Genomic DNA, 19,929 nt, shown 5'->3' on the forward strand with positions numbered 1-19,929 from the left:
CCTTGTTCAATTCTAAGAACACTATTACTAATACGAATTTTAGCAAAATGCCCTTTTACTTTTCTGTCTATATTTAACAATAAATAGGTTTCCAATTTATAATTTTCTTTAAGCTGTCTATATGTTCTCTGACAGCTTATTACCATGTACTGATTTATTATCACAAAATATATTTTCTTTCCAATAATTAAGATATCTATCATTAAGTATGGTATGAATTGCATATATTAAACGCCTTTTTGAAATAGTATCATGATTTTTCCAAACATGTGAAAAATTTAATGCAGCAAGTAACTGTTCAATCTTTTTAGCAAATCCATTGGTTAATTGCAGGTTGGAACAATATACATCTTTTAGTAAACAATTGTTATCAGATTTTATGACATGCAACCAGAAGCCAATTGACAGTTTTAAAGCTTCTATAAAAACTGGATACATACCAAGTTCAGCTAGTACTGCTTAATTTACAGCTGATTTATTTACTCCAATTAAAGTTTTTGCAAATTTAATTTGGACTTTGATGGTAGCCAATGACTAATATTTTAACTCTAGATTTGTAGTGAGACTTAAATAAAATATTGAATCTGAATCTGTATAACAGAAATAAATCACAGAAGAAAAGAATCTTTTGATATTTATCATTTGTGGCATTGAATACTGCAATGGTGTTAAACTGATCATGTTATGGAGAAGTAACCACATCCCAGCTTGGTAGATGTAGACGTAAGTTATGTTGTTATCTGGTTATTTCACTGCATAAACAATTTCTTTTCAAGAATTACTCAGTCATCAGGTTGGTCTGTATGGTTTTGTGGTGTGTGTGTTTAATATCATATATGACCTTGTTACCTAAATATTTGCCATCTCATAAGTCCTACACTTTTCTAATTTGTTGTAGCTTACCTGTGTAAAGCCTATATGTCTTGCCAGCTCTGACTCTACCTGCTCTACCAGCTCTCTGGTTGGCAGAAGCCTGGGATACTGGGATAATTACAAGAGATTCTAAAAAAAGCACACATAAACATGTATTAATTTTTTAGACCTTTTTTTTTTAAACTTTACAGCTTCACGTACAGGAATACATGCACCAATATTACCAAATAAAAGGGTTTTCAAAATACAAAACTAGATGCTCTAAAGAGCCTGTGTCGCTCACCTTGGTCTATGTGCATATTAAACAAAGGACACAAATGGATTCATGACAAAATTGTATTTTGGTGATGGTGATGTGTTTGAAGTTCTTACTTTACTGAACGATTTTGCTTCTTACAATTATATCTATCATGAACTTTGCCCATTAGTAACAGAGAACTATATTTGGTAAAAATTTACATAAATTTACCAAATTAAAGGGAAACTTCGCAAAAAAATCAAAAAATGATATTATGTTCATTCTGTATAAAAATGCTCAAATTCGTAAATATTAAAGTTTTATTCCGCTAGATAAACGATCACCATCGATTTTAAATTTAGAGTATCAATTCTTCGCGATCCGCCATCTTGTCTTCTTTCCCGATTAATAAAAACGATATGTCTATAAACCACAAAGAAACAAAACTACAGTAACCGATGTAGTCGTAATTGCGTGTCGATATCTTGTCAATCGTACGGTTGTTTAATCCGATTAACTAACTTGATACGGAAAATATTCTTACTTTTTTTAAATAACCATGGTCTGTTGTTTTTAAAACTGTTGATATTGGAATTAGGTGAAAAGTCAAAGTTGAAATCATAAATAAGTGTTCCGTTCGAAAATCTAATTTGTTCATAATTCTTTAAAGTAATAAACTTTTTTCAAATATATTTTGATCTTCCCTCATCTGATCACCAGCATGGCTAAAGGTATTACTTCCAAAGGTATTGTGAGGGGTGTGAGGTGACACGTCCAGGTATTCAAGCGATTTCCTGTCTGGCTTGCAAGTTCATGGCTCGTTTCACTTCTGCAGGTATTGATCAGTGTACACGGCTGATAACTTATAACTTATAACTTTCAATTTTGAACTATCAGATTTATAATATACAACTCTGTCTTACTTGTCATTACTAAACTCATACGCTTGTTTATAAATAACATTTCTGGTGTAAAGAATATAATTCATAAAAATATAAATAATACCCAAAACATAAGATTTGATGAAATTAAAATCTATTTAAATATTTTTTCCAAGGGTGAATTTGGGAGGAAAATGTAATATATAGTCATTGTCAATAGTGAAGGACAGATTGGAACAGACCAGAAATATTGATTTAAAAAATGTACGCACTTGCCGACGATTCGTTTATACGACTGGATAGAAAGTTACGGAACTATAGCGCAATTTAAAATATATACGTGTATACATTGCACATAAGAAAAAAACATATATTTTGAATAAATAGGGGTAAAAGTGTTGTAAATAGACTAGTCCACGTATGCCAACAGTATGTAATCATCGAATGCCGATAGACTACAGTTGTATACCAAAGGAAGAAGAGAACCAATTTGATTTAAATACAGGTCGATGTATAACTTTTGCTTTGGTTCATTGAAGCTGTGGACCTAGGAAAATCACAGATTTATGTTTCAATAAGATTGTTCTCGAACAAAGGAAGGAATTCGTCATCACAATTGTTATATATGCCACTGGACGAACACTAATTATCCCCAGGGGATGTGAATATTTTGCTGGGAAACTTTTGAGTATCAAAATTTCAAATTAATTTCGGGATTTATTTTCTTTCTTGGTATTCAATAACAGAAAAAAGAATAAATTACTTGTTCGCTAAATAGGGCTATTCTTGTCAGATAAAAGAATTTTAGTTATATTTAAAAAAATAGGGAAATATGACATTAAATTGGTTCTGTCTTTTTTTAAACATCGTTAAAACGATGTATGTCTAAGGTGAACGCCACAAGAACCCTGTAATACTAGTACGAGAGTATAGCATGTAAACATTCCTTCTCAATAATATGGTTGTATTGGAAATCTTTTCATACAGATTGACAACTCATTGTCCGATATGCATGTAATATTTGCCACATGACGCCCATTGTTCTTTCTACCATCATCACCTTATTCTTTGATATTGCTGTAAACATCGATGGTTCACACCCAAACAAAATGGGAGTAATGAACCTTCAGAGCTTCTCCGTGTTATACACTTGTGAAATATATAGACGAAATTTCTGTATTGAAATGAATCTACATCTCACAAACAGGATTTTCAAATAACGATTTTGAGTAATCACCTTACAAACCAATATAAACGTATGGCAAGATATAACCATGAAGGAATTTAGTTTTTGTCAGACGCAAGAACTCATCACTATATCATAAACGTATACGTATATATATGCATACAGTTTCAAATATCAAGAACAAGCGGTCGATGTCGATAGTCTGTTTTCTAACTGTTCAGAGTTCGACATGTCACTTGTTCATTTTTGGAAGCCTTCATATTCCCCGTCTAACGATGGGAACTCTTTCTGATTGTGTTGATCACTATAAATGCTTGTATGGTTATTCTGTCGTTTATCTGTACAAGCGGTTGCATTTCCTCTCCTTTCCCAACAAACAAACGAACGAAACGCTACTAGTCTGATTTCTCTGGAGCTCATCCTCAATGGCTCTTATACGTCAGGAAACTTACATGTACTAATAATGATTGTTTCATGAACAAAGATGTATGAACGAACTATTATAAATTCGTCAATATCTGTTATGCATGACTAAAATATAACTTGTATTACAACTACTGTATTACTTATTTGGATTAATGACGGCTATCATGTTCAACATTGCACAAATATTATCATAGAATTTAAAAAAAAATCCTCAAAAATCCTCAAAAGAAATAATGCTTTAGCTTAGATAATTGGTAGTCTTTTCACAAAAAGTTCGTGTAAATGATTGTCAAATGAATTTGATTATGTAAGAATAAAATGTTAAAAAGAAACTAAAAAAAAATATGCATGTTGTATTTTTTTGTCAATTAAAAAACTTTAAAATTGCAATAGTTTTATTAGCATTTAAACACAGCCAGATTTGAATACAAGTTAAGAAATTCCGGTAAAGTCAATGATATCAAACAGATGCACAATGGTATATCAAATTGGGTAATATTGCATTTAGTTTTTATTAAAGATTAAAACTACTATTTTTTGCTTCATATTTGAATCTTTACGCCAATTGCCGCTAAGAAAGTAATCAAAAATTGTTTCCTTTTATTTTTATACACTTTCGGAATTACGAATCTGAATTTTATTTTCAATTAATTTACACTATTTAATTATTGTATCTTTATTCTCATCGTGTATTAAATCTTAGTGTATTAACATCATGACAGCATATACTCTTTCTAATCCTTTCTGTTTATCCTTTCCAAATAACAACATTTATACCTGTGTACGCTTGAACTCACACCTGCGACTAAATAGCGATTAATAGCTACAAGGTAAACGAATTGACCTCAAACCGAGAAATATACAGTTACCTTTACAAAATAATATACACACTCTGCTCACACATTAGTTGCATTGAAATGATTATCAAAACAATAACGGTAAATAGAACTGAAATATTTTCAGTTCAATAAATATTTTATGAAAAAAATCTCAACAATAATTAATTAAATTTATTCAAAAACATTTACTAGAGATAATTTTATAGGAGTTTAATTCAATCAATACAAAACAGTATATATATGCATATTCACTTTCGTTCATTCTTATATTGTGGTTAATAACTTCGACCATTCGTCAGCTGTGCGCTTTTAATTACGTATATTGTCGATAAGCTATAAGAGTTAAACAGATTTTATTTTTTCCCAGAATTCAATAAATCGGGCTAATACGTCACGACCCACTCGAGAATTCAACCAAAAAAGTTACAAATACTTGATTTTCTCCGTTATTAGAAGGAATATAAATTTAAAACTTTGCAAATGTGTTTTTTATGTTAAGATGAACATAATTAGATGATAAGTAAAAAATCGCGGAATTTCCCTTTAATGAAAATTGTTAAAAATTGACTATAAAGGGCAATAACTCCTTAAGGGGTCAATTAACCATTTAGGTCATGTTGACTTATTTGTAGATCTTACTTTGCTGAACATTATTGCTGTTTACAGTTTATCGCTATCTATAATAGTATTCAAGATAACAAAAAACGGCAAAATTTCTTTAAAAATTACCAATTGGAGGGCAGCAACCCAACAACCAGTTGTCCAATTCATCTGAAAAATTCAGGGCAGATAGATATTGACTTGATTAACAATTCAACTTCTTGTCAGATTTGCTCTAGATGCTTTGGTTTCATAGTTATAAGCAAAAAACTGCATTTTACCCCTATGTTCTATTTTTAGCCATGGCGGCCATCTTGGTTGAATGGCCAGGTCATCGGACACATTTTTCAAACTAGATACCCCAAAGATGATTGTGGCCTAGTAGTTTCAGTGGAGATTTTGTAAAAGATTACTTAGATTTATGAAAAATGGTTAAAGATTGACTATAAAGGGCAATAACTCCTAAAGGGGTCAACTGACCATTTTGGTCATGTTGACTTATTTGTAGATCTTACTTTGCTGAACATTATTGCTGTTTACAATTTATCTCTATAATAATATTCAAGATAATAACCAAAAACAGCAAAATTTCCTCAAAATTACCAATTCAGGGGCAGCAACCCAACAACCGATTGACCGATTCATCTGAAAATTTCAGGGCAGATAGTTCTTGACCTGATAAACATTTTTATCCCATGTCAGATTTCCTCAAAATGCTTTGGTTTTTGAGTTATAAGCCAAAAACTGCATTTTACCCCTATGTTCTATTTTTAGCGGTGGCGGCCATCTTGGTTGGTTGACCAGGTCACGCCACACATTTTTTAAACTAGATACCCCAAAGATGATTGTGGCCAAGTTTGGATTAATTTGTCCGAGTAGTTTCAGAGGAGAAGATTTTTGTAAAAGATTACTTTAATTTACGAAAAATGGTTAAAAATTGACTATAAAGGGCAATTACTCCTAAACGGGTCAACTGACCATTTTGGTCATGTTGACTTATTTGTAGATCTTACTTTGCTGAACATTATTGCTGTTTACAGTTTATCTCTATCTATAATAATATTCAAGATAATAACCAAAAACAGCAAAATTTCCTCAAAATTACCAATTCAGGGGCAGCAACCCAACAACCGATTGACCGATTCATCTGAAAATTTTAGGGCAGATAGATCTTGACCTGATAAACATTTTTATCCCATGTCAGATTCCTCAAAATGCTTTGGTTTTTGAGTTATAAGCCAAAAACTGCATTTTACCCCTTTGTTCTATTTTTAGCCGTGGTGGCCATCTTGGTTGGTTGACCAGGTCACGCCACACATTTTTTAAACTAGATACCCCAAAGATGATTGTGGCCAAGTTTGGATTAATTTGGCCAAGTAGTTTCAGAGGAGAAGATTTTTGTAAAAGATTACTTTAATTAACGAAAAATGGTTAAAAATTGACTATAAAGGGCAATAACTCCTAAACGGGTCAACTGACCATTTTGGTCATGTTGACTTATTTGTAGATCTTACTTCGCTGAACATTATTGCTGTTTACCGATTGACCGATTCATCGGACGACGGACGACGACGGACGACGGACGCCAAGTGATGAGAAAATGAAATCATAAAATGCAAAACGTGTCTCATGTGACTTTATAGCTATGAAAATGGGTAACTACAATATTTCCCACATACAAACAAATGCTTTTCTTATTATATTAACAAGTTCTTCATAATTGTTCATAAAGTGTTTGTTAGTCTACACTAAAATACATCTCCAGATCTGATTGCAATCCTTATTAATGGTAGGGATGAAGATTTCAAGAAAATGTTTTGAGTTTTTTTGCATATTTACATGAAAAACATGTGAAATTTTGAGGATTAAATAATTATTCATAATATATTTTCTCTCCCTTCTGTTGTTTCTTTGTGTAGAATGCAACATAAAAAAATCAACATATGCAAGAAATCCATCATTGATATTTGGTATATTAATAATTTAAATTAATAACGTTTTGTGTTACCTATTCCTGTTGTTGGGTTGTAAGCTTTAATCTTCACAAAGCCACAATCAATTACTGAAAAAATACAAACTGATATAAAGTACTACAAACAAAGATTTGACTTACAAATTATTAAGATATATTAGTAAAGTCAGAAATAGCAATAATATATATTATTGCTATTATGTGCATTTTTTCTTTGATCTTTTTTTGTGATAATTTTTCATATCATGCTACTCGCTTGAGATGGAAAATTATCGCTATAAACTAACCAAGCACTTGGCGTTGCTAACGAAATTGACATGACATTGACAACGTCTTCATAGGTAAAATAGCGATAAACAGATTATCATTGGTCATCTCAACTCAGTTGTCTTTCTCGCTTTCGCTGTCCCGGCTCAAGCCAGAAAATCAATCTCATTGAAATGATTAACGATAATCTATAATTACCTAAGTTTTTATAGTTGTCTAGCAGCAATTAATTTACTTTGTTGTTCATAAAAAAACATTTACACTTATAGATGTGGATGTGTACTGACTGATATATTAGTCTTAGATACATAATTTGTTTTCTAGTTGTTAATACCAGTTATTGGTTTTGAATTTACTGTCCGTAACTGCAATTACTCACAGATCTTTACTTAAGTCTTTTTTGTTGTCGTATGTATAGATACACTGTCACATCCAGTCTGTGTTTCCTTTAGATGTTCTCAGCTTTGTATCAATGTTGAGTTAAGCCCTATTCAAATTATTTTAATAGCTTGTTCTTCTGTTGTACTATTAACCCACTGTCCTATATTAGGGTGAGGGTTTGATGCAACTAAACTAATTTACCCTGTCACATTCTATATTTGCCTGTCCCCAAGTCAGGAGCCTATAGTTCAGAGGTTGTAGTCTGTTCTTGTCTGTCATGTCTTTTTCTTTGGAAAATTGTTTTCTTACATATTAGGTCATTAGTTTTTCAATTAAATTGTCATAAAACCAATAATACAGTACAGGTTTTTCTCCCTTTGTTAGAGACTTGTCTCACTGGCAATCATACCACATCTCCTTTTTTCTATAATATGTTGTTTGTTCCTGTGTTACATAATTGCTTTTGGTTCATTATTTTGTTCATATGATTAGGTCTTTAGTTTTTCTCTTATATGAATTGTTTAACATTTGTAATTTCAGGGCCTTTTATATTTACTAAAGTATGGGCTTTTCATTGTCAAATTCCATTGTGTCCCCAACAACATGTAAGTGTGATCCACTACCATAAAACCTCAAGGCAATCATGATATGTTGCTCCACTGATAGGGCTGTCTCCTTGTTTGTCCCACTCTCCAGATCCCCTCTCATTAAATCCGACAAGTACTAAATGGTCTCTCTGCCAAAATCTATATCTCTGCCTTAGCTCCTCAGCAGAAAATTCTCTTTCAAGAGGGGCAAACCCGCAAAAATGTTGCTCTCTTCTTACAACAGGTGGTTGAAACGATACATTGACAACCATCTTAGATTGAGGTTAATCAACTGATTGAAATTTAATCAACCTCAATGAGGTCGATTAAATATAACAACACTTTGACAATTTTAAACGACAAGTTGAACAACATGATAATGGACTGATTAAATTTAACGCAGTGATTAGTAAAATTTAACAACTTGTTTTAATTGAATGACAAGTTGAACAACCAACCCCTGTATAGTCACCTATAGTAGTTAATTTCTGTGTCATTTTGTCACTTGTGGAGAGTTATGTCATTGGCAATTATATCATATCTTCTTTTTCCTATATACAATAAAATCCTCTTTTAAAGGCATCTGCTCATTTTTAAGATTTGAGTTGCCTTTCTTTGACCAAGATATGTAAAATGATGCACAAATGTTACAACTATCCATTAAGTTTTAAAGGGAAAAAAAGAAACTATATGATGATGGAAGTTTTTAACGACCTTTACTGGCTATACAGCCCTTGCAGGGTCAGTATACAACTATAGGTTTAATACTATACAGCCTTTAAGAAGGAGAACACTAAAATCCTTGGTTTACCATACTCTAGGACATAAAGAAACATTCTTCAGTAATTTATCCAATATTAAACAACACACATGTCTAATCTGCAATCTTTTTGTTATTCTGAATAACAAGATTTCAATGTATAAAAACCAAAGTATATATATACTTACTGTAAACAATACCATTAATTGTAATAGAAGCTTCTGCTATATTTGTAGCTATCACTATCTTCCTTATATTTCTAGATGTTCTCTCAAATACTTTCATCTACAAAATGTTATTTACTATACAGTGCTAATATTCATGTGTGTATAACTCATGGCATGTTACAAAGTGGAAACCTACACCAGAAAACACCATCATTATCTCTCAAAACTATGTAAATTACTCAGATTTCATTTTTAATTTGTTGAAAACTTTGTATGTTTGGTTTTATTTTTATCTTGTCACCTGAATATGGGATCAGACATTTTTGTTTCACAAAATACATACATTTGGCAACTTCAGTTATATTAGGCAAAAAAGACCTTTTATTATCTTTATGTCAGTATTAGTAATATAGCTCATCTAGAATTCAAATATTCATGTTAACTTGAATTTTGGGGTTCGAGCACTCCTGATTTAGGTTAATCAAGTAAAGAGCCTCAGTCAAGCTAAATCTATTAAGTGTTATTTTCATATTGAAACAGCCACTTCAAAAATGTCTTTTTCCAACATTTTAATTCACTCTTAATTTTTGACCTACAAACCTGTTCTGAGGATGGCAATGTACCATACATAGGTAAAACTTTCATCTTATGTCCATCTCTGGGTATCTTCTTTGCCTCATCTCTGAAATAAGAGAAAGATATCGATAAGATTTTTAATTAAAAGTTTTTAAATTATTTTTTTTATAATTCTGTTATCACCTATCTAACAAATGTCTCTTGGTAATCCAGTCATTGATGTGTAAAATATAGACAAGAAGGAATCAACAATCACAGCTTTAAAATTTAAAGTTATTCCAAAGGCAACATATAATTTCTCTATGCCTTATTACAAGACATTAAAAACAGTCTTTTTCAATGCTTATTACAGTTACAAAGTTTCTAAAAGGTGCATAATCAAGCCCCATAGCAATCTTATAAAAGATGTTAAACTTGAAATTTGTGTAGACTAAAACTTTGTACAAGTTTGTGCATTTAATTTGAAAATTTTGCGAAAATGCGACAGGGTTAAAATAGCAACAATTTAAACTTGTATTTTGAAATTTTTTATATGAAGCAAACAAGACTTTTTCATTATTGCAAAATGCAAAATATCATTATAGTCTAAAATGTCAATGCCCTACACACATATTCCTGATTGTTCCACAAAATTTCATTACCTTTTTACCTCTAATTTCAAAAAGTGGGAAGACACTATTTATTTACCATTTTCGATTTGATTTCTGCTCAAATTACAGGGGCCTGAAGGCCAAGCGTCTAAGTGGGCGCATTGCATTTGCACCAATTTTTGAAAATTACAATCTTTCATTTGCGCAACAAGGTACTATTTCATTTGCGCCAAAAAAATAAAAACTTCATTTGCGCCATTTTACAGGTAATTCAGGTAAGCAATAACGGAAGCGTTAAATATGCATTGCTCTAAAAGGTTTGTCTCTACAGTATTTCTCTGGATAATGGGGTGAGTTCAATGCCACATTCATTTCTGAAGCCGAGAGTCACTGAGGTTTATCATTGGGATGAGTTCAATGCCACACTCATTTCAGAAGCTGAGAGTCACTAAGGTTTATAATTATATATAGTGTTCACATGTTCTAGGTGTCAAGATGGACATTTTCAATTTAGACATAAAACAGGAGAATAATTTAAAAGTGTGTAATATTTGATGACCACACTTTTAGTTTATTATCAGATCATACGTTCTGAAAAATGGAGACCAAGTCGTTTATTGGTACCCCCCATAGAAATAAACCTTGCAAAGCAATTATAACAACTGAAATGGACTGCAGTTCATGAAAAAACGGACTTTATTTTACCAATATGGTATGCACTTGAGAGCAGAAATTTTCCAGACATGAATACATCAATGATACAAACTTTAATTATCAATAGTCTTTTCTTTTTTTTTAAATATACATGTATATGTTTTATACTATTTACCTGTATTTTCCTGTAATATTGGTGCAATTGAAAGGTTTTATTTTGGCGCAAATGAAAGATTTTTTTTGTGCAAATGAAATGCCAATTGGCGCAAAAGCAAAGCACTGGTCTAAGTATTCTAATTACAGGGGCCTGAAGGCCAAGTGTCTAAGGAGTCTAACTACTCTATCACTAGCCTGTCAACAATGAGGTTGTCAGTTTGAATCCTGCTTGAGGTAGGGTATCTTAGAAGACTAAAATTGTCAGTTTTTCAATTAAAGGTTGAAGATTCTCTCTGGGCACCATGGATTGCTTTCAGCAATAAAAACTGACCGCCACAAAATTGCATAATAGTGCTAAAAGTGGTGTTAAACAAAAATCAATCAAACTTAACTTTCTGAGAACTTGACATATATAACTTACATAAGCATCCTGACAACTGCTTCAACTTCATCCTGTATAGTAAATCATCACTTTTTATAATTAACAGATATATTTCATTTGTTATATTTAAGTGCATTGGCAAACAAAAGCTTGAAAATCATACATATTTCAAATGAGCACTTAATTTTAATGAACATTAAAGAAGGGTGTTTATTCTTTAACTGTCAAATTTATATGATAAATGATAAGATGAAAAAATCTTAAACCATAAAATATCAAAAAGATCAGAAAAAAACTGATGGCTCAGCAATAAATACAATTTTTCAATGAAGTTCCATAACTTCTATTACCTGACCAGTCAGGAAAGCTAAAATATCGCCTTCTTTTTCTGAATTATGTACTTTCATAACTGTTTCAACTGTACACTTCAAGTAATCTGGAACAGGACTGAAAAAGAATAAAGAAATCAGTAACATGTTATAAATTCAAATAAAGCTTTGAAAAACTTTTGATCAATATTCTAATATTAAGGACAATGATTCCTTTAAAGAGTCAACTTGAAGTTTTTAGTTAATTTATTTTTAGATCTTATTACACTTTTTGTTTTTTGTTATTTATAATTTATCTCTGTCTTTACAAAAGTACTGAGTTCAAAAGCAGAGTAGCAATCTTTATTAATTCATAAAACGCAGGGTAGTTTTCTTCATTCTAAATAGCATTAGAGCTATTTCAGAAAAAATGTATGGGGGTTGGAAGCCACATTGTATTATTAATACATGGGTGATGGGTATCAGAGCTACTTTTCACACTATAATGCACTATAATTCTCAATTACAATTGTCTGGGTGGCGGGTGCTGACAAAAACTGCCTTCCAACCCCACCATACATTTTTTTCTGGAAAAGCCCTTATCAAATTAGGTTTGGTAAAAGTTAGTTTAAAGTTCAAAAATAACATACGAACATGACAACTTAAAGTTTGACTTCCTATACATCTGCTGAAAAGAGGTTACAGAGACAGAAACCAAACAACCCAAAACCTTAAGAATTCTTCTAGATGTAAAGGGTACGTTACTTAGCATTGTGAATAGTTTGTTACAGTTGTAAGACTTACTCTAATGAATAATGTATATCTACTGGATAATTTCTCCCCTCTATAGTCATAATTGATGCTGTATCTTTACTGTAAATATAATCAATAAATTAAAATTTAAATGTAATGATTATAAAATATAATGAATGAAATATTGCAAGGGATTATTTATCAAAATATTTTAAGTAAATAACAATATAATGATTTGAAGTGCATTTCTACAGAAGTTAGAATTTAGAGTTTTTGAAATTTCATTAGTTGCAGTGATATTGTTTGCCTTTAATTTGTGGAGAATACAGGCTTTTTCCCCTGGAGAAGAATCCCAATTTGAAAAAAAAATGGCTTAAAATTATTCCCAAATAGATAACTTTTTTCCCAAACAGTGCAGTCTCAGTAGTAATTGTGCATGAATTCAAACTGAAAAACACTCATCTAAACATTTGTCATGCCTAAAATGACTATATGTGCACATTTGAGGGTCTATTTATGTATCATCACTGACAAAATGGGGTCTTATTTCAAAGCAGGATTTGACTCTTGAAAGTGAGTCTGTAAAATGAAGTTTCAGTCAAATTCATGGTTTATTTTAAATTTCCCAATTTGATGAAAATGACACATATTTTCCCAATAAAAAAGGGTAGAGGTAGTTTTGAAAAAAGACAACAATATCACTGTTGTATTCTTTTGCAGTACAGGTGTTAAAATTAAACATTTATTTTGTTCTTTGTGGTATATTTACATAACACAAACACCGTTTAAAAGATTTATAAACAAACTTGATTGAAAATTTATTTTCTGTATAACAACTTACAATTTGTATAAATTCAAAGCATTTTGTTCCAACAAATGAAACATATACATGATATAAGAAAATTAACAACTATTAAATCAAATAAGCATTAAAATAATGTTATCTCTTATTCAAAAATTCAATTTCACTAAAACAGCTTTATTTTCCTTGTGATATTTTTTATATTTTCATTTCTGACTTTATTTCTCAAGTTGCCTGTATTCATTAGTTATGTTTTCAGATACTAAAGTTCATTGATGTTGACATTAAACTGTTGATGTAAACAGTAAAACTAGTTTGAAGATATGAAATTGTGTTGCATCGACCAACCAAATAATCAACCTGAAGAATATTAGTAAACCAGCTAAATGAATGAATCAAACGGTGCCTTCTCCTCTTTTTAGAGAGGTACTTAAAAAATATATGTTGAGCTTTTAAAGTGTCTAAATTCAAATTAAACTTTTTACACTGAACATATTTCTCTAAGTTGATATCAGTTTCACCCCTAACTTTACCCATTGTGCACATACAACAAATTAAAAATCTTTAAAAACTTTGTCAAGTATCTATTTTGTTTCTTTTTTTTTTGGTTGCCAAGATTATCTGAAACAATCTAATATATATTTATAATTTTCACAAGTGTCTTTTTTTCATTTAGTCAAGGTTAAATATTTAACAATGGAATTTACCCAAAATAAAACATTTGTTTGTCCATTTAAATGCATTCTTCGAGAATAAATGGTATAAAGATTTATTTGCACCTATTTAAGTCGAAACCATGAATGAAATCTAACCCAAATATAACCAGTTAATGCTTTTAAAATAGCAAATAATATCCAACTATTTCCCTGAAGAGATAATAAGTGTGGCCTTACTTTGCTGGCAAATAGAATGAAGGTTAGAATATACCTTCCAAACATAACAAAACTGTAATATCGATCAATATTCACTCATTTCATTGTACACCACACATCAAAAGGATATAATATCTTGAACTCTTTAAGAATTTGTCAATTAACAGTGTACTACCCTCACCTTTTATCTCCAGTTTCATTATTGTTGAAAAAATCTCTCATTTCCTATAGTAAACAAGTTATAAAGTAAACACATATCAAATTCAATCAATTTGCAATCAAAATAATATTTTATTATAATATGTATGTGTCTCTTTTTTATGTTGTGATGTTACACTATTGTTTCAAATAAGGGCAAAGGTTGGTACCTATCTAAACTTTTAAACCTGCTGCATTTGTTTGCACCAGTCAGGAATCTGATATTCAGTAGTTGTCGTTTGTTGATGTGGTTCATAAGTGCTTCAATTTCTTGTTTTTTATATAGATTAGATGGTTGGTTATCTTGTTTGAATGATTTTACACTTGTAATTTTTGGGGCCCTTAATAGCTTACTGTTTGGATTTGAGCCAAGGCTCTGTGTTGAAAACCGTACTTTGACCTATAATGATTCTTTTACAAATTGTGACTTGATGGAGAATTGCCTCATTGGCACTCATACCACATCTTCTTATATCTATTAACATATATTTCATATTAAAGATTTGATCCTGAAATATTTAACTTTATTACTTGGAATTTTGTATATATCAGTTATATTTCTGTATTCATAACATACCTCTGCATCTAATGTAGCTGATGCAATAATTATTCTCAAGTCTGTCCTTTTCTTTTGAATCTGAAAGCAAGCACATTTTTAATTCATTTCGAAATATTCTTAAGATTTAAGTAAAAATAAATTACTTAGAATTACAAATGATTTAATACTATGGTACACAAATCATGATACAAATATATATTTCTACTGTGGCAAACATTAATTCACTTCTAATCTTTGACAACCATCCAAACGACTTAAATTAAAACCATGCTGAAAATGTATAGAACATGATAAATTTCAAGTTTTATTAAAGTGAAGAATGTCATGTTTTCACATTCACTTAAACATTACAATAATGTCTAACTTAACAGTATTCTTTATGTACAATTTAGCAGATAATTTAATCCAATAATGATGAGTAAAATAAATAACATGGATATTTCAATTTCAACTTTCTTAATACAATATTTTGTTGTTGTTTTAATTGCATTTGATTTTTGATTTTAGAGGGATGGCTGATGTGTTCAATTCTGAGCAAAATCTAAGCTATGGAGATACACTCTAACTTATAAATATCTAATTTTTATTTCCTGAGAAGTGACACATTTATTGTGTACACACATATCAACATTTATATTATCTCCCTTACATAGCCATCAAACATTTTAAAAGGAGGAAAATTTGAGATGTTTTTTCCACAAAAAAAATGTATTGGAAGATTAAGAATATAAATTTTAGTTTGTCTTATGTCAAGATTATAAATTGCAAAAATATTGATAACAAAATTTGCAATTTCTTTTTTAATTAACACCATTATAAGACATATATAATACTTATATATAAACATAAAAAAACTTCTCCTTGTATTCGATTTATGAGTTTGAAACGTTATTTGAAAATACACATTACAAAGGTAGTGTTATATAGACCAATCTAAGCAATATCATACTCTAAATTTTGAAAAGAAGAGAAACGTCAGTCAACTTTACACTATTAATAACTTAAAGTACATACTTTCATTATGATTATGAAATGGAAAATTAAGTATAGCTTTAGGAATATCAGACTACAAGGGATATGTGTCTGTACCTACTACCAATTAACAAGTATGATAATTGTAATGTTTTAATCTAATATCATTAGATAAACATCCAGATATCGATTTAAATGTGTGATGATATCAGGAATTATTGCATTTGTTTACTATTGCTATTTTGTCATTTTAGACAAAATTCAATTTTAATTGTAGCGATATTGAAGCACTAAACCAACTCATTTTCCTAGTTATACTTGTGAAATCAATTGTGTTACCTTTCTCAGTAGTCCCAGGATAATATCAGTATTCAATGACCTCTCATGTGCTTCATCTAACATTATCACACTGTAATACAAAAATTAATATATGAAAGCCGAAATAAACTTAATTGCCAAAAAAAGTATAAACTAAAAAACATATATTTTTCAATAGCCAATAGGAAGATGAGACTAAAATTAAAGGATAAAATCATTTCACATAAAAAAATTACTATCTCAAGGGAGATAATTCAAATGGACAAGCCAGAAAATTATATGCCATAAGGGTAACACCCTTATTCTAGCCCGGCCAGAAAGCACATACCAGAAGAAAGTAGTATATATTTAACACAAAATAGTTCCTACACATGAGTGTAACTTTCTAAATATGTAGAATATTTATGTATTTTTGGTATCAAATGAAAGCTGAATGACTGGTGATCATTGGAGAACACTTTTTAACTTATAATTTTGGATATTTAAAAACTGCACCAAATTTTAAAAAGATGGTACATTTTGCCTGTTTGTCAGATCTGAAGTACAGTCAAACCTGATTAAACCGGACCCTGAATAAACCGGTTTCCTGTCCATTCCGGCCGAAAATGAAAGTCCCATATTTTTGCCTTCAAAGTCTTTGTTAAAATACCCTTTGTAAACCGAACCCTGTGTATTCCGAATTCCGGTCTAATTATGAAGTCCCAATACTCTTAATTACATTAATTATTACCTGTCAAAATCGGTTTGTCTAATTAATTTCAATGATCGATATGCAATCAAAACATATTTGATAATCAATTAGTCAGGTGTCAAACTGTGAATCTACAATCGTACAGAAGTGAGCTGTATTATTTATTAAAACATTATATACGTGTCAATTAAAGGAAAAGACACACCGAATATATCTCGGATTGAACTTACGTTTTAACTTGGATAAACATTTTAAAATCGCAGAGTAAAAAATTCACATCGCGATTTCGAAATCCTGGGTTCCTTGTTGTGATGTTCTAAACAAATGACCTTGATAATGAAAATCACCCGGATGACAACAATCAATGGATATTGTACACTGAACGACAACGTTTTGAAAGTGATTAAATAAGTTTGATAATATTCTGGCTTTTTAAACGGCCATTCCAACATTTCAAATTATTGATCATGGGAGTAAATCGAAACTCTCGTCTAACCATCCAAACAACGCGAGCATTATGACGCAAATGCAAACAATGAAAAACAAAGTGAAAGTATTTTAATTTATTAGATATAATTTACAATCAACGAGAAATTTTACATGCATAATGATGGACGTCACAAGTCATTAACTTCCGGTCAAAACGGAAACCTGAATAAACCGGCTCACTGTCCAAACCGGCCCTTTTTCATAGTCCCGTAGCCGGCCGGTTTATACAGGTTTTACTGTACCTGTTTTGGTATATTCGAAGTTCCAGGAACCATTTCTTTCTTATATGCCATTAAAGGTATGTTGATTTTTTAAGTACAAGACACCATAAAGTGCAGCTTTGACATGCAATAAATGTCAATTTATTTGAACTTAAAATGAAAGAGCTGTGTCTGCTTGAAATTGATGAATTTAACATAGAAAGCAATGGGCCATGAATTACTGGTGTATTTCCATAACTATTCTGTAGCTTCTGTTATTGGTTGGTTACCAACTTTTGTCTTTTTCCTCGGTAAAGGTGAACCACAAGTTTCAAAGTTCATGGAATGACATACTTTCTAAGTTTGTAGTCAGAATTTGGCGAGACTATAAAATTAAAGAATTAATCATAATCTTTGTTTTCATACTGATTTTATGTAAAACTCAACTAAATCCTTTTACCTGTACTTTTTCAGGAGTGGATCTCCCATGATCTCTCTTATCAACAATCCATCAGTAAGAAACTAAAAATAGAAAAAAATATATTCCCATACGACTGCTGTGTAAACAAATGACTACAAATAAATATAGGTTTTACATTTCAATGAGATTCTAACCCAACCAAACTAAAAAAGTATACTACACTAAATTCAAATTTAAATTACTTATTTTTTTTATAGTTTTGACCTCTCAAAGCTTTAACAACCACATTTTTTGGGGTAAAGAATCCCTCTATTTTCAACACTAAAAAAACTCAAATTAATTAAAAATCTGCTGTTTATTTACCCAACCATCAGCACAAGTCATATAGAAGACTTTCCATTTGATTTTTTCTCATTAACTTCTGAAGTTTAAGTTGCCTGACCTACCTTAACTTTGGTAACTTTTTCCTCAGAGCAATCTTCAAATCTAATGGTGTAGCCTATTTCAGCCCCTAATATTGAGCCCCTTTCCTCTGCTACTCTGCTTGCTACCTGTCAACAACAAATCACATTACTAACTTAAAGGAAGATAAGATATTATCCCTATGTTCACACTATCATATTATTATGCTCTATTAACAGCAAAATCTTTGTGGAATAAATAACTTAAAGACAGTTAGAAAACAACATACCCTTATTATTGTAGATGGGATATTAAAATGTTCTTTCTGATTAACTTCCATCCCTATTATTGTCTTTCCAAATTTAGTCATTGCTAATAGTTAGTTTAAGAAAAAGAAATTGTTGTCAACCAAGCGACTATTTTCTTTTCAGGAAGATTGCCACTAATGCCAGACTTAACTAATCGATCAGATCGGTAATCGAACACTAATCGATCATATTTGATCAGTAATCGATTGATTACTTGAAGTCATCGATCAGTAATCGATCAAACTCTCTAGGGAGTTTGATCGATTAGTGATCGATTAGATGACTGATCGATTTAAGACCGATTACTGATGGATTAGTGATTGATTAATGACAGATTAGTGATTTTATTATCATTGAGAAAACAATGCTTTTCCAGAAATAAGCCACCCCTTATGGAAGACATCAGTTGTGAAATAAAAATTACGTGGAAATATTTTCACCATTGCCAAAATTTTCTGGAATTCCAGGATTTACTCAGTAATACATGTTTATATAATATGCAGTCGTAACCAAGAGAAGCGTATATAAAAGCTTAGTCCTAACATATTCCTGATTAAAACTACATTTTTGTAGGTTTACCCATGTATATTAGTCATAATAACTATGACGCCTTGAAAGGCTATTGTATTTTTTTTCTTTTGCGCCTTTCATTGACGGAAGGCGTCAAAGCAAAATTTAAAATAGCCATCCAAGATGTCATTATTATCGATATAAAAACCCTATTTTTTAAATGTGTGCATGTAACAAATTTGGTTGTAGAGGGGTCTAAATACAGCACAAACTACATTTTCCAAAAGATCGAAAGAGTGAAAAAAATAAAATAATTTAACAACAACATTTGACTTGAATATAGTAGTACAGTACATTCCGGTTATTTGCATAGCCTATTTGTCAGACGAAATTATGCAATAAAGCGGAGTATGCTTATATCCGAAATGACAAATTACGGAGTCAAATGACATCGATAGTGCAGATCAGCAAAGATGTACGTCCATAGTCCACTTACAACATAATGAATGCTTATTTATTCTAATAAAAGTTATATGTCTACTGTCATACATTTTATTTCATTGTGTATTCTTTCAATAAAGTTTATAAACA

General features: G+C 30.8%; 1 protein-coding gene across 1 annotated transcript in view; it reads right to left on the minus strand.

The window, feature by feature from the left end:
- The window catches only part of LOC134701727 (probable ATP-dependent RNA helicase DHX35), a 147,552-nt gene that overhangs the window by 117,574 nt on the left and 10,049 nt on the right, over window positions 1-19,929 (minus strand). The window contains exons 5-16 of the mRNA XM_063562871.1: window positions 18,565-18,669; window positions 18,158-18,219; window positions 16,339-16,408; window positions 15,046-15,105; window positions 14,452-14,495; window positions 12,648-12,716; window positions 11,886-11,982; window positions 11,575-11,606; window positions 9,778-9,859; window positions 9,199-9,295; window positions 7,052-7,105; window positions 904-1,002 (exon numbers count right to left, since the gene is read on the minus strand). Of these exons, the coding sequence (XP_063418941.1) occupies window positions 904-1,002; window positions 7,052-7,105; window positions 9,199-9,295; window positions 9,778-9,859; window positions 11,575-11,606; window positions 11,886-11,982; window positions 12,648-12,716; window positions 14,452-14,495; window positions 15,046-15,105; window positions 16,339-16,408; window positions 18,158-18,219; window positions 18,565-18,669 (871 nt within the window). The remainder of the gene's footprint in view (window positions 1-903; window positions 1,003-7,051; window positions 7,106-9,198; window positions 9,296-9,777; window positions 9,860-11,574; window positions 11,607-11,885; window positions 11,983-12,647; window positions 12,717-14,451; window positions 14,496-15,045; window positions 15,106-16,338; window positions 16,409-18,157; window positions 18,220-18,564; window positions 18,670-19,929) is intronic.

The sequence above is a fragment of the Mytilus trossulus genome, unplaced genomic scaffold (assembly GCF_036588685.1).
Source record: "Mytilus trossulus isolate FHL-02 unplaced genomic scaffold, PNRI_Mtr1.1.1.hap1 h1tg000261l__unscaffolded, whole genome shotgun sequence".
NCBI classification, from domain to species: Eukaryota; Metazoa; Mollusca; class Bivalvia; order Mytilida; family Mytilidae; genus Mytilus; species Mytilus trossulus.